Source organism: Primulina tabacum, chromosome 17, assembly GCF_025594145.1.
Source record: "Primulina tabacum isolate GXHZ01 chromosome 17, ASM2559414v2, whole genome shotgun sequence".
Taxonomy (NCBI): domain Eukaryota; kingdom Viridiplantae; phylum Streptophyta; class Magnoliopsida; order Lamiales; family Gesneriaceae; genus Primulina; species Primulina tabacum.
Window position 1 is genome coordinate 33447083 of NC_134566.1, and position 13873 is coordinate 33460955.

At 37.1% G+C, this 13873-nt stretch overlaps 2 protein-coding genes and 1 pseudogene across 2 annotated transcripts; 1 reads left to right on the forward strand and 2 right to left on the reverse strand.

Moving 5' to 3' along the window:
* Window positions 1-398: 398 nt before the first annotated feature.
* LOC142530723 (uncharacterized) lies at window positions 399-1939 on the reverse strand (annotated as a pseudogene).
* Window positions 1940-1983: 44 nt separating this feature from the next.
* LOC142530414 (pheophytinase, chloroplastic-like) lies at window positions 1984-5925 on the reverse strand. The gene is made up of 6 exons (XM_075636250.1): window positions 5758-5925; window positions 4087-4858; window positions 3136-3362; window positions 2725-2916; window positions 2483-2639; window positions 1984-2403 (listed from the first exon to the last, which is right to left on the reverse strand). The coding sequence occupies exons 2-6, from the start codon at window positions 4843-4845 to the stop codon at window positions 2176-2178; spliced, it is 1563 nt and encodes a 520-aa protein (XP_075492365.1). The 5' UTR covers window positions 4846-4858; window positions 5758-5925; the 3' UTR covers window positions 1984-2175.
* Window positions 5926-6067: 142 nt separating this feature from the next.
* On the forward strand, window positions 6068-8148 carry LOC142530415 (structure-specific endonuclease subunit slx1). Its single transcript, XM_075636251.1, has 3 exons — window positions 6068-6326; window positions 6597-6703; window positions 7587-8148. The coding sequence occupies exons 1-3, from the start codon at window positions 6136-6138 to the stop codon at window positions 7781-7783; spliced, it is 495 nt and encodes a 164-aa protein (XP_075492366.1). The 5' UTR covers window positions 6068-6135; the 3' UTR covers window positions 7784-8148.
* Window positions 8149-13873: the final 5725 nt, after the last annotated feature.

Consider the following 13873-nt stretch of genomic DNA (forward strand, 5'->3'; position numbering starts at 1 on the left):
ACCATACTCATTTAATTTTGTACCGGAGCTTCGATGTATGTAAATTATTAGTCGCATTTTTAATATATAAATATGAACTGAATAAATTAATCGGGGGATTGTGGAGCATGCTTATTTAATAAATATAAAAATAAGTTGAGTATATTTTGTTTGCGTTCAAAAGAGTTGATATTTTCGTACGCATTGATTTTTTATTTATACAAATTTCTTAAGATAAAGTTTTCACCGAATGTTGAATGAATTATTTTTCAGTTAATTGTTTGTTTGATTTTTTAAATAGTAGCGAGTTTGACACAGGAATATTATTTTTAAAAACACTTTTTGACAAAAATATTTTCCTCGTATCTGACTGACATCTGAGGTAGGTTGGAAGAAATATGAACAATAAAAGATGACGAGTAGATCGTCAGCAAAATATGAAACTCTCTCAACCAATGTTACAGATCGATGAAACTCTTAACAATTGAATCAGAGAGCAGCAAATGCTGAGTATAAAGTCAGCTGGCTATGCTATCAAAAGAATTTTCCAGGAGAGAATAAAATATACCAAAAAAAACCAGAGGACGGTCATCGACAATTGTATCAAAAAACTCCCATAAGTTCACAGCTTTTGATGAAGTAGAGGAAATCCCTGACATCAAAAATTTTCAGTATTAGTAAAACAAGTTGATAATTTTACTCAAAGAAAAAGTTGATAAAATACAACCAATTTACCTATTTTGTGTGAACCAACTGGAACGTGGATAGCAACTGGGTTTTGAATAATCTGTAATAGCTTTCAACACTTGCCCCTTCCTGAACCTTTGGTGCTTAATTTCTGAAAGAGCTGGGCTGCGTAAATAGCAAGGACGATGAAAATTGTCTCAATGTTGCAAATACAAATCTGATTATAAATGAAAATTTATAGGAATTTAATACAGAGAACTCACACATCATGGCACAAAATCCCTTCAATGTTCTTGAAACACATAAAGAAGGGGTTCCCAGTTTTGATAAGATGTCCTTCAATGGTTTTAATAAATACAGCTTGTATTCCACCAGCCAAATTAAGCCAGCTTCCCAAAAGACGAACAAGAACCTGTTTATATCCAACATTAGAAGAAAGGATTGGTCAGATGCAGATGTGCAAGCCACACAAATTAAAGTTATATATCACCGATAGTTTACCATAATACTAGGCTATCCTGATTATAGTACAATAAAATTTTCAAGAATTCTAAATTATAAGTATACACCTACATGCTGCAATTAATCCATGACATTACACTGACCAATGTTGGAGGTTGAATTCCTTGAAATACATAGGGTCGCTACTAACCTCATGAATAATATCAGGCCTATAATCACTTCGTCCAAGTAATGTTTTTTTTCATAAAACCAGCATGCTCATCGGGATTAATTATCTGATATATCTGAAATAACGAAAAAAGCAACAAATGAAATCCTCCGGTTCATACCAACAACAAAAACAATGCACACACAATGGTAAAATTACAAAATCCCCATTTGGCAGCAATGAAATTCACTTACCTTGTTAACTTTCGCCAGTACCAAAGAAGCCTTCTCAAAAACAAAGATACTCCCGGTCTTGGCTCATGGGAGGACGCAGGTAATGGAATACAAGAAAGAATAGAGCCACTCTCCACAGACTTCAAGTTTTTAGATGAAATTGCTGGATCACAATTTCGGCTTCTGCAATGTCTGTTTTCTTTTTTCTTCCACTATCTCTAAAAATGAAATCTTTTGAAGATGCGAGTGCGTCCTCAAAACACTCCAAATCCATCCATCTTCTCTGGTGCAATTTCACGGTTGATTTTTTCTTGTTTAATTTAAATTGTTTATAAGATAAAGTATGTCTCCATAAAAGTTTAATTATTAAAGGAATTAATTATCAAAATTATATATGGCTTTGTGTAAGAATGCTAACCTTTTGTACCATACTCACAAATATTAAGAATTTGAAAATCATTTTAAAAAACAAAATTTACAATCTTCACATTTTATTTTTTTATTCCAAAATTTAATTTAATTTAATCAATAAAAGATCTACTGAACACATAACAAAAGAAGTACTATCTATCTATATATTTGAGACAAATACATACTTTTGAAATAGCACGCAACTCTAATAAAAGTATGCATGCACATTTTGTATCTGTTATGTTGGTGGACATTTCATGGAATCCTTTGCCTGAAATGAAAGTTTAGCCATTCCCGGAAAGAAAAAGTGGTATTGCCACGGTATTGCACCCGTACTGATTTCTTGGATCCGTTCCTGCTAAATTCCAAATCTTTGGTCACATTATTATACTCGGCGCTCTCTAAATCATCAAGCAAAGGCAGAACTGCGCTGCCTTTTGATTCCACATTCTTTATCCAACCACGTAGAAGATAATTCACCACCTGCAAATCCAACAACTACATTTAGTCCTGATTTTATTCACATAAACGAACACCCACATAACATACGTAGACGACCTACCTCGGGAACTTCATCATGAGGACAGTGACCAGCGGGGCTCATTACGTAATATGGAGCATCCGGCAATGCCCGTTTCACCTGCAAACCCCACACCGGTCTCACCCAAGGATCTTCCTTTCCATACATCAGACTAACCGGTATATTCTCAACTCGACACCTATTCACATCAAATCCACAAGGCACATCATATCATCTGACACAAGAGATATATGTTGGATTATTTTATCTGATCAAAAACCAACCTAGACAAAGTTTCACTGAAAGAAAGCTGTGCCTGAGGAGCAAACATCATTGAGGCAAATGATGCAGCTGCGGCAGGATGCTGTGTCGTTTGGATTATACGAGAAAACACATCATCAACGTTCGTCAAGTGATCTGCATATACTTGCTTCAATATTTCTGCGATACTTTTTGGGTCACTAATTTTCTGCCATCTAAAACAACAAAGAACTCCAAAGTTTCACGGGTCATCGTTCAAAAAAAGCAATATGTTCTGATTCATGAAAATGAGCATTGGAGCTTCTCTTCAAACTCTCACGCAAACAGAAAAAAAACAAAGTAACGTCCTTTTTACATATAAAAATAAAACTAAGTATTAGAGCATATTGCAGAGGATAGAAAGTTAGTAAATAAATTAGGTTCATAGAACTGACACAATTTCTACTAGCTTCCTGACATTGGAAGGGAGAGGAAATGTTCCGGCCCAGGGAAAGAGTCTCGAAAATCTTGGAGATCTTGTAGGATTTGGGAGAAATCCCCAAAAAGGAGTTGCATTGAGCAAGGTCACACCTTTCACCAGCTCAGGGTGGCTTGCTGCAAAATAGAGTGCCACAAAGCCTCCAAGTGAATTTCCCACGATATAAACAGGTTCTTTAATCACCTGCAGTAGCATCATATTATACAGTCATATATTTCAAGAACAGATTGCTCTGATGAATTTCTACTACAAAAATAATTTTAAATTGAACAATGCCATCATTTCATGTTCCGTGTCGGTGTCATCTATATTAAAGCCCTGAAGCACCAGATTGACAGCCCAAAAAATTAACAGCAAAAATATGAAGTATATGGGCAATAAACTTTTGCCCAATCAGAGCCTGCTCAATCGTCAAGTGTCAATAAGAAAACAAATTTCCGGTAACAAGTAAGACAATGGAAACCCAATAGAATTCATTAGAGAAAAAGTGCAGCAGTAATCAAGGAAAAAGAACAGGCAGCCAAATGTAAGTAAAGACTAATGAAGTAATAATGACGGTGAGAAGTGCATAACGAATATAAGCTCAGCGATTAAAAACTAAACTAATGACAAGTTCGAAAGGAAGCATCAGGATTAGAGAAGTGTCCCTCACACAAAAGTAGTCAATTAAAAAATCACCTTCACATGAACGGCACGTTAAGTATCGAATGTCAAGAAAGAAGTTGCAATGCACAAATGAAACTGTTAGGAAGGATGAAGGGCTGAATACCCCCGCAAAAAAACTCTGCGACATTTTGGTTATGGGGGATCAAACTAAGTAAATAGTTTCACTCTTATATGTTTCATCACCGTGAGGGAATATCTACATGTCGTCAAGCAGGTAAAAGTGCAAAAAGTTTCAAGGTACCTCTTCAACAAAATGGCGAACCTGGTCCCTCCACAAGTCAACAGAGAAAACTAGATCTCTCGCCCAAGTTTCAGTTTCATCACCAAAACCCCAAGCATTACTTTCTCCATCTAACACAGATTTACTTCCGGCACTAGACCTAAATGTAGGATCTTGCAATGGTAAAGATTTTCCCTGACCCAGAAAATCTAGCGCCCAAGCTCTATAGTCACGGCCAAGATCTTTAAGCTGCTTTTCATAGTGAAACGAACCCACAGCAAAGCCAGGAAGGAAAAGCACTGGTGGTGAGTTTACATTCTCAGACCCTGATGTTTCATAATGAACGCTTAAATTTGGCTTCCATTCCCAGAAACAGCTGCTAATGTGAGAGACCTGATCGCCATTGGCATTATCCGGCAAACTAGGAATCAAGACCTTTGGTGTTGATTGCCCACTACCAGTCACAATAATTTCACCCTCTTCTCCAGAAAGCACGTAAGAGTTACTAGTTTCACTTAAGACACTAGTGTTAACATGTTTATGTCTCTTCATAGAGCAAACTGTTCCAGAAGGCCAGCACTGGCCAGTTCTCTTTGATTTCAGATTATGCATGCGAGAATATTTTGACGGTTTGCATGTCGATTTAAGTACAACTCTAAAGATCCCTTTTTCTCTTACAACATGATACCCTTGGCGATGTGAATTTAAGCCCGATATACCACCTTTGAGATTGGGAACGTATCGGCACTGTGACGAGTGGCAAGAAACAATTTCCATCATCAAATTTAGCTATCTGAGATGAGCAAACAAATGAAAAGTCAGCACAATTTAGCTACCACCCATCCCACAATAATGACGCTAGAAAGATAAAGCTTACACTTTAGTGCACCACAATTATAGCAGATCTTATTTCATTCTCATTTAAAATATTATATATATATATATATATAAATCCCTTGATCAATTCTCATTAGGACTCAATCTACTCTTTAATTTCTTCTAAAGAATTTACCATCATTTCTTATTTTATGGAGCAGTATATCACTCAACAAACCGATATACCAAGCTTCCTAAACTCAATATTAAAATTCTTGCAGTTTGATCAAGGAAAGCCAGTCTTGATATCGAAACAAGTTGAGAGGAAAAAAAAGATCAATTCGGTCATCGAGGGCAGAGGGGGATTCAAGATTCAGGCCAACGAATGGCCTGGGAGCGATTCTAGTTGACCCGAATCAACATAATTGGAATATGCAACTTAAAAAAATTATCAATTCTAGACGAGGATTCACCCCTGATTTGGGGTGAATAAGGTTATTTAACTTCAAGAATTCCTCTCTTCCTTTTTTTTCTTTTGAAACAAACTTCAAGAATCTATGCTGTCTACTATTTAGTTTATTAAACTTGAATTCTTGCTTACCATGACAATATTTATCAAGCCAACAGTCTGGCGTATACTCTCATATGCTTAACACACGAAGCCACTAAAACGTTATTAATCAAAGTAAAGCTTCATCTGATCTGATAATTGAAAAACGAAAGTAAAAAAGAACTCAGAGGCCCATTAAAGTACCAAAGTTTTGCCCACCAAACGAATATTTTAGAATTTGACTGTAGTTAAACTAACCCATGCCCAATCTAATCTAATCTAATCTAATCTAATCTAATCTAAAAGAATAAAAACACGATCTTTACCTGTTTTAAGGAAGCCCGGAGTAACGGTCCCAGTTTTCAGGAGAGACTACAATAATAAATGAAGGGATGTTCCACAAGACTCAAGGAGGACAGAAAAACGGGGTACGAATACAATTGGGTTTCTTTCTGAATTTTTTAGAGTGTCAAATTAAGTTGGCGTGGAAAAGCTGGACTGCTGCGTCGCTCCAAGAAAACGAAAAGTTGGAGTACACGCAATTACATTATTTTAATCTGTGAACATCGTCGCCCGACAAATTACACGTGTCTAAGATGTTGAAAATAAAAAAGATAAAGAATTTATTTAGCAATTAATTTTAAAAAAACAATTTCATCCATTTCTGTTGCTGACTGGCCGGCCGGCCTTCGTATATTCAGGCCATGGCGAGGCTAAGGCTATTCTCAAGAACATTCAATTATCTGAAATCCCATCAATCCACTTCTGATCCAATCCTTTCTTCTCCAAAAGTAAAACCATTCACTCAACCTTCGAGATGGGTCGTGTATCTCATCCTGTCCTCCAAACCACCCGTCAAAACATACGTCGGCGTCACCAACAATTTTTCTCGCCGGTAAATGCCTTTATTGTTCAATATATGATTGTTGATTACGGGAGTTTTGGTTTAATTTGATGACGACAGCAATAAAAACAAATATTCAATTAGCGCTTTGCCTAACATTTAGTTCTTTTTTTTGTCTGTTTTTTCACCACATTTCTTCAAACTTTGTTCTTTGTATTCGTTTTTCTTTAATCGTTTCTAAGTTGTCAGAGTAAGTAGACGTTTTCCTTTTCTAATGGTGTTATTTTTCCTTCTTTTACTTCTCACTCACATTTACTACAGCTTGAAGCAACATAACGGTGAGTTAAAAGGTGGAGCAAAAGCATCCCGGGCTGGAAGGCCTTGGATTTGTGCATGTCTTATTCAAGGATTTCGAAATAAAAGCACAGGTAACTAATCCCATTATATTTTGGTGGCATACGTTCATTAATTTTCTGCATCCTCATAGCATGTGGTGAACACTATTTGCAAGTCTTATGATCTTCTTCCTAGGTGGCTTAAGTGTTTTGTGACAGCTCTCCAGCTGTTATTATGCTATCCAATGTTGTTTATCTTTAGATGCTCAAGGCTAATTCATAACCCGGCCTTATGCCTCTTTTGCCATCAAAGTCTAAGCAGTTTGTGATCACAAATGCGATCTACCATCAAGCTGCATGTTTAGACATCAGAAGGTGTCAAAAGCAAAACAGTTAGCACAAGTAATTATTTACTGTAGTGAATGGTGTGAGTTAAGTACAAGAAGAGAAACACATAATTTCAGACACTTTCTAAATTATAAAAGGCGGAAAAGTATATAATTTGGGGAAATTGTGCATCATTGATATGTAAATAATATATGGGCGAGCCCTTTTACAGGAGGGATACTAATATTCAGCAACACAAGTCAATTTAAATTTATATCACAATTAGGAGTTTCTAATTGAGTTTAATATAAATCGACAGTAATATATCCACAAAAATTTAGTTCGATATAAGTTGCAACACCTCCAGTTTATCGTAGGCTTTAAGCTTTGGCAGTAAATATGCAATTGCTCCAATTAAGATGCAATGTTCTGTCAGTATTTCCCTTTTGGGTGCAATCTAGTATGATTGCACGAATTATTATCAATCAACTATCCAATAATCTTCAACCCTGCTAAATAGGATTACAGAGGTTAACTGATGCCCATACTGATCCAAGAAATGAATACTGTCTATAATGGATGATTGATATATGATGCTTGTTTTGATAAGTGGTCATTTTTGTACTGGTTTTTTTTGGGACGTTTGTAGCTTGTAAAGTTGAATCAATGTGGAAAAGCTTTTCAAGAAAAGTAACACGGAAAAGAAGTAGCGAGAACAAGGAGCAAGCAGATGATGCCAAGCTCTTTTTATTGCAACACAGAAATGCAGCTCTAAATCAAGTCAAGGATTCAGTGGACTTTAGTAATTTGGAGATCCACTGGCACCTGGATCTTGTTCCTGTATAATTATCAGCGGTGAGGTACTTTTTTCAAACGAGTCTTTCTGGCAAGTCTCCTCCTACTAGCAGAAATGCTTCTACGGTGTTAGAATGCTCCAAACGAGCTTGATAATATTTTTCGAAAGGCAAAGAGCACTCATAAGCATATGATTTTGATTTATAAATAAAATAAATATCATATAGCGTATGATATATATGTGTATCATAATTATTTAAATATCAAATAAGTTTATCCTTGTGCATTAATATTTTTATCATCAAGAGATTTGTGAAATTCTTTTTGTTAATATTTGAACTCAAGATCGAATCATGCCAGTATAAATAAGCGAAATGAGGACATTGATGTTACATTATGGCATGAAAAAACACTATTACTGTTGAATTGAAATGAACTAGCAGATTAATCTGCAGGCTGCAGTCATCTTGTTATTTTTATGGATTTGAAATCTTGATTGATAAGCATTTAATTTATGTTGAATCCAGTCTCCTGATTGATGAGGTTTGGTGCCTGGTCATTTTGTTTTATACTAGTTTGCCATTCTTTAGAGCTGCATCAGAAATTTTGGGTAGACTAGAGTTGCATATCATCTCAAATACAAATAGGCACTTCATATTCACATATACGTAAGAATAGGGATGTAATCGAGTCGAGTCGAGCCGAACTCTTGAATGTTTGAGCTTGGTTGGTTTTAATCGAGCCGAGCTCGAGCTTTATTTAACGAATATATGCATGGCTCACGAGCTTATTCAAGTCTTTATCGAGCTTAAACAAGCTTAATAAATATGAATTATACATTTAAATTTTCATTAAATTAATTAAAAAGCAAATTATATATTTAAAGAAAAATACATTATTCTTATTAAAATTTGTAAATTTATTATAATAAATAAATTTAATAGACTTTTCTATATATTTCATAAATAATATGCAAAATCAATAAATCAAATATGAAAATTATTATTTTTTAATCTAAAAGATTACTCATGAACTTACCAACGAACATGTTCACGAGCTAACGAGCCGAATACTGTAAAGCTTGAGTTTGGTTTGTTTATCTTAACGAGCCTCATTAAACGAGCTCAAACGAGCTTTTATCGAATCGAGCTTCGAATAGCTCACAAACGGTTTGGTTCGTTTACATCCCTGCATGAGAACGTATTTGCCTATCAGAAATTGGTTTTATCATCATCTTGTATTTGAATATGTAGAAAGTCCTAATAGTATATATACATACTTGAACACATTAATTAATGCAAAATATGCTTCTTTCATACACAGGTATTATTCGCTGCGAAAATTCTAATTCATTCGGATTTTTTTAAAAAAAAAACCTTTAAAAGATATTGTTTGTCACGAAAATTTGCGGGCGTGCCAGGCACGTGATCGTGCCAAAGTTGTGAATGATATGACTCCGTTTACCAAGCGTTGCGAGTCTCGATTCGGTCGTAAGTTCTAACTCCTTCGAAATGGCTCAAAAACGCAAACACAAAATGAGGAATAAGACAAAATTACAGGAGGAATCCATGAACAACATCAAATTTAATTACGCTGTTATGAATTTGAACGACATTATCACAAGAAAGTTGAAGGAATATGTAAAAATCTCAAGGAACTAAAATACTGAAAATTGGAAAAAGATGAACTATTGAGAGGAATTCTGCAGAGCTTTGCTGTAGATTTGTTGTGTTGATTTTGTCGGTAGTCACTTTCTGATTATTCCTTCTGCTTTTGTTATACTCCGTGGGGAGTTTCAACCATATTCCACGATCATTCACGTTGGGTCGTGGCTTAACTCATCGCATCGTGCTTTTCTTGGACCAACTGCCTGCAACTCTTGTGGGCTTAGCATCTGTTGGGCTGTTGTTGGGCTTTGGTAAATCTTGTGGGCTTCTTGGATTATATTTTAGGCACAACAATTGCCCCCCGTAGCCAATTTGGCCAATGTGTCAATTTGGCAAATTATATATTTAGCCCACTTTGGCCCATATTCAAAACTTGGGGCCCATATTCAAAACTTGATATGAAGACCACATTCTATATCACAGCATCCTTCAGAATTCTCTAATAACGATCCCTAACGTGAAATTCTTATTTTATACTCCTTTCATTCTCCCTTCAAATAGACAAGCCCAAACCCACATCAGTCCTCAAAATTTGGCCTTCACATAAACAAACTTTGATTCCCTCATCGTGTTCTCACTTCCCAGTTATCAATTATTCGATATTTGCCATCGGATCGTGGAGTCACGTGGACACCATTCAACTTTCAAGTAAATTGTCACCCTCAAACTCCTTTGCATTAAGCCATTTCATCTCAAAAGAGCAGGTAGATTTCTACATTTTTTTCTATTTCTTCATGACACAAATGTTTTAGGACTTCACCTGCTTTCTTGATCATGCACTCAAGGTGTTTGATACATTGTCTGAGCTTTCGATCTTCCACGATCTTTGTTGGACATTCTATGTGATCATTGCGCCTTATGCTTTTTGTTGTTGTCTAGAGAACTTGTCTGCATTTATTTTCATATACCTTCATTCAAATATACAAGGTATCTACTTGCCTTGATCTCGACTTCACTTCAAAGAGAACCAATATCTTGTTTGTTTGATGTCACTTGTTCAAAAGCCATTACTTGGTTGTCAACTGAGGATGATCTCTTGGCCACTTTACACAAGTGTATTGATTTATTTTTCTGTACTTGCAGGAATGGTTAGTGATCCTCCGTCTCCTAGCCGCAAATCCATCGAGCCAACTCTGATATTCCTTTGGCTGTTAAGACCATATTTGTCCCTAATTCTGCTGAAGATTCCAACATGGTATCAATCCAAGTCTTGATTTTCCTACAGTCATTCCCCTATTTCAGCTTTCCAAGATTCTAGGTCAACGTGTTCAGAACCATTGATACAACTTGGAAGCTTCAAGACCAACAATGGGAATACACACTGAAGGAGGCTGAACAAGTTCGAACACATTGTCATTCCAAATGGGAGGGATTTGTTCAGATTGGATATTCCTTGAGCTTTTGCTGTTATTACCTTTGCACAGACTCGAGACGATTCTCATTTTTATTCTGATTTCTGCTGTCTCTTTTTGTTTGCCATAATTTGGCGGATGTCCTTCTGATTTGTAACTTTGTAAAGTGGCTCGAAAGCCAAACTTTATTTGGGAAACATGTTATTACCATATACATGCTGCTTGAGATTTGTTTTCATCCATTTGGATTTTGGCATTTCACATTTACAAGGAAAACTCTGCCAAAATTTTCTAAAACTAAACAAACGGCAAAAATCATGTTTTCTTTAACATTGATGCAAACATGGCGGGTCAACACTGCTTGTTACCAACCAACTGTTAAACAACATTTTTCTAACAATACTCCCCAAGGTTTCAAGATATGCCATAAACGAACTTCATTTTTTCATCAATTTGGCCAACCAACACAACAAATATTCTTCTTAAAATACATCAACTACATCGGATTTCATGAGCAATGATTTTATTTATTCACAATGCTCCATCACTATTTGCAAACAAGTTCAGCGGGGAATGGCTTAAAAGCCTATTCCTCGCATTTTACAAAAACTTTCTACGAGTCAATATCTCAAAATTAGCCAAAATGACTATCCAGCCTACTTTGTACAATACTTCTCATCTATTACATCTTTATAAAACATCTGTCTCCGGCTGTCGATCTTTCATTTGAGCCGGAGTTAAAATTAAATCCTCCATTTGTAACTCTTATTCCTTGCTAACTCCATATTCCTCCTCAAATATAGCTCCAGCCCCATCGATATCCCACAACTCCTGAGGCTGCACTTTGTTCACCAGCTGCTGCGTTTTGGCTTTCCACTCGGAAGTTGCAGCGACTTCCATCTCTTCTTTAGTGAATTTAATCATCGACCTCCTCGATAATAGGTCGAACCATGGGTCTATGAGAGACCATGGCACTGGGTTTGAGAATTTTTTCAACTGCTTCCCTTACTTTCTTGGTGTCCATGTAGACTGCTCCTTGCTGTCCATTCACCTCGTAATCACGAATTCTGATAGGTCCGAAGGCCCCATCATAATATCTAGCCTCAACTGCGTTGGAATTAGATTGATACGGCTGCAAATCAGTCTGTACCACTTCCACTTCATCCCCTTTCCACATCAAAAATAACTGGTGCATGGATGATGGTACACAATGATTGGAATGAATCCAATCCCTTCCTAATAAAGCATGGAAGCTAGCACTGGAATTGACCACGAAAAAGGCTTACGGCGAGGATCGAGACCCTACAGTAACATTCGCTGGCAACACTCCCAAAGTTTTTGTAGATTCCCCGGTAAAAGCTGCCACAGAGACTTCGGTAGGAATCAAATCTTCCACATTCTTCCCCAACTTCTGAAGGTTTCTATAGGGTAGAATATTCACAGCTGACCCATTATCTATCAATACCCTAGACAACGGCTTATCATTAACATGTGCTACAATATAGAGTGGTTTGATATGTTTAGTCATCTCACTGGTAGGTCGCTTCATCAACACTCTTGTCTCTTCATCCACAAGAACACCAACGCCTTCATTCAAAGTATCAATCTGAATGGATTCTGTGCCACTTTGATTTCCAGTGAATACATCGGATTCAAACCCCTTTTTGCGTTTGAATTCCTCTGACATCATTAAAGAGCCGGTGGTACACTCAAACGAAATCAGAATCTGTCCCACTTTGAAAGTAGCCCTCTTGACTGGTTCACTGTCTTCCTCAGATAACAAGTCGTCATCTTCCTCACCATAATCTTCAGTGGCCCTCCTTCCAAATTTTTTCTTCTCTTTACCTGGCTTCTCCATGTTCAACCTGCGCTCAGCAGCTTTTTCCCTCAACAAACGTCGCTTTTGGGTCCGAGAAAGAGGTTTTGGAAACTTTGGATGTTCTACTCGCCTCCATACGCCGTCGGGAACTGCTCTAAGAAGAACAACAAAGCGAGACTTCCTCTCATATTTTTTATCAGTATCCAGAAAGGATGACCTCTGTCTTGTCTTCTGAAATAACTGCCGGTTAGCTCTCCTCTCGCCATTCATCGACCAAGGATGTGAGCCCCTTCTGAGGTACTGGTTCCCTGGCTTTTTGGCCATGGATTCCCTGTCATACCTCATATTCCTCTTAGTATAATGCAAACCGCCTCCACTGTAATAGTGGTCTTTTTCATGAACAGCTTCTGTCTTCTTCTCCTTGACCTCAAATATCATTTTTCGAGGCACCCAACACTTCTTTATGGTAAATCTTGGTTTGATGGACCTGTCCCCGTACCCGTTCCTTCTCCTCTCATTGATCAAGAAACGCAAGTCAGTGTTGTTTACATTCACATTGGCCACCGGGGGAAAGGGATCTTCATCCACTATCATTGTTTCTTTCTTCTCAAGAAATTTCAGAACTCCCTTGTTGATTCTTTCCTGCAAGACATTCTTGAACGCCCAACAAGCATTAGTATTATGGTTGAAGGAATTGTGATACTTACAGTAATCCCTTCCTTTCAACTCCTCCCTCGTGGGTAGCTTGTGATCTGGGGGGAATGTTATGAACTTTTCCTTCACCAAGTGATCGAAGATTTCCTCCGTCTTTGATGCATCGAAAGTATAAGGAGTTTGCACTGGAGAAATGCTTTTCTTGGAAAGTTCTTCACTCTTGCGCTTCAATAAAGGGACAGTGCGTGATCCGGAATTTGCTACTTCTGCCAGTGAAACTTCCTCCACTTCCTGGAAATAAGAGCCCATTGTAGACTTTCTTTTATGACTTTCTTCTCGTAACAATTCCTCATACTCTGACACTTTGGCAGCAAGTTCATAAAAATCACGGAATTACATCCCTTGGAACTTCTTTCTAAGTTCAAAATCGAGTCTTCGCTGTGCCATCTTCACGTATTCTGATTCAGGGAGGAAAACTCGGCATCTGCTTCTCACCTTCTTGAACTTACAAATGAAATCATTGACAGATTCCCCAGGTTTTTGGACCACCCTTGACAATTCCGCTTGGACTTCAAAAGTCCCAATAGGTTGGGTTGGAAGAACACGATGGACCAAAGAACCGAAACCTAAGGAAGTCCATCCAGAAACA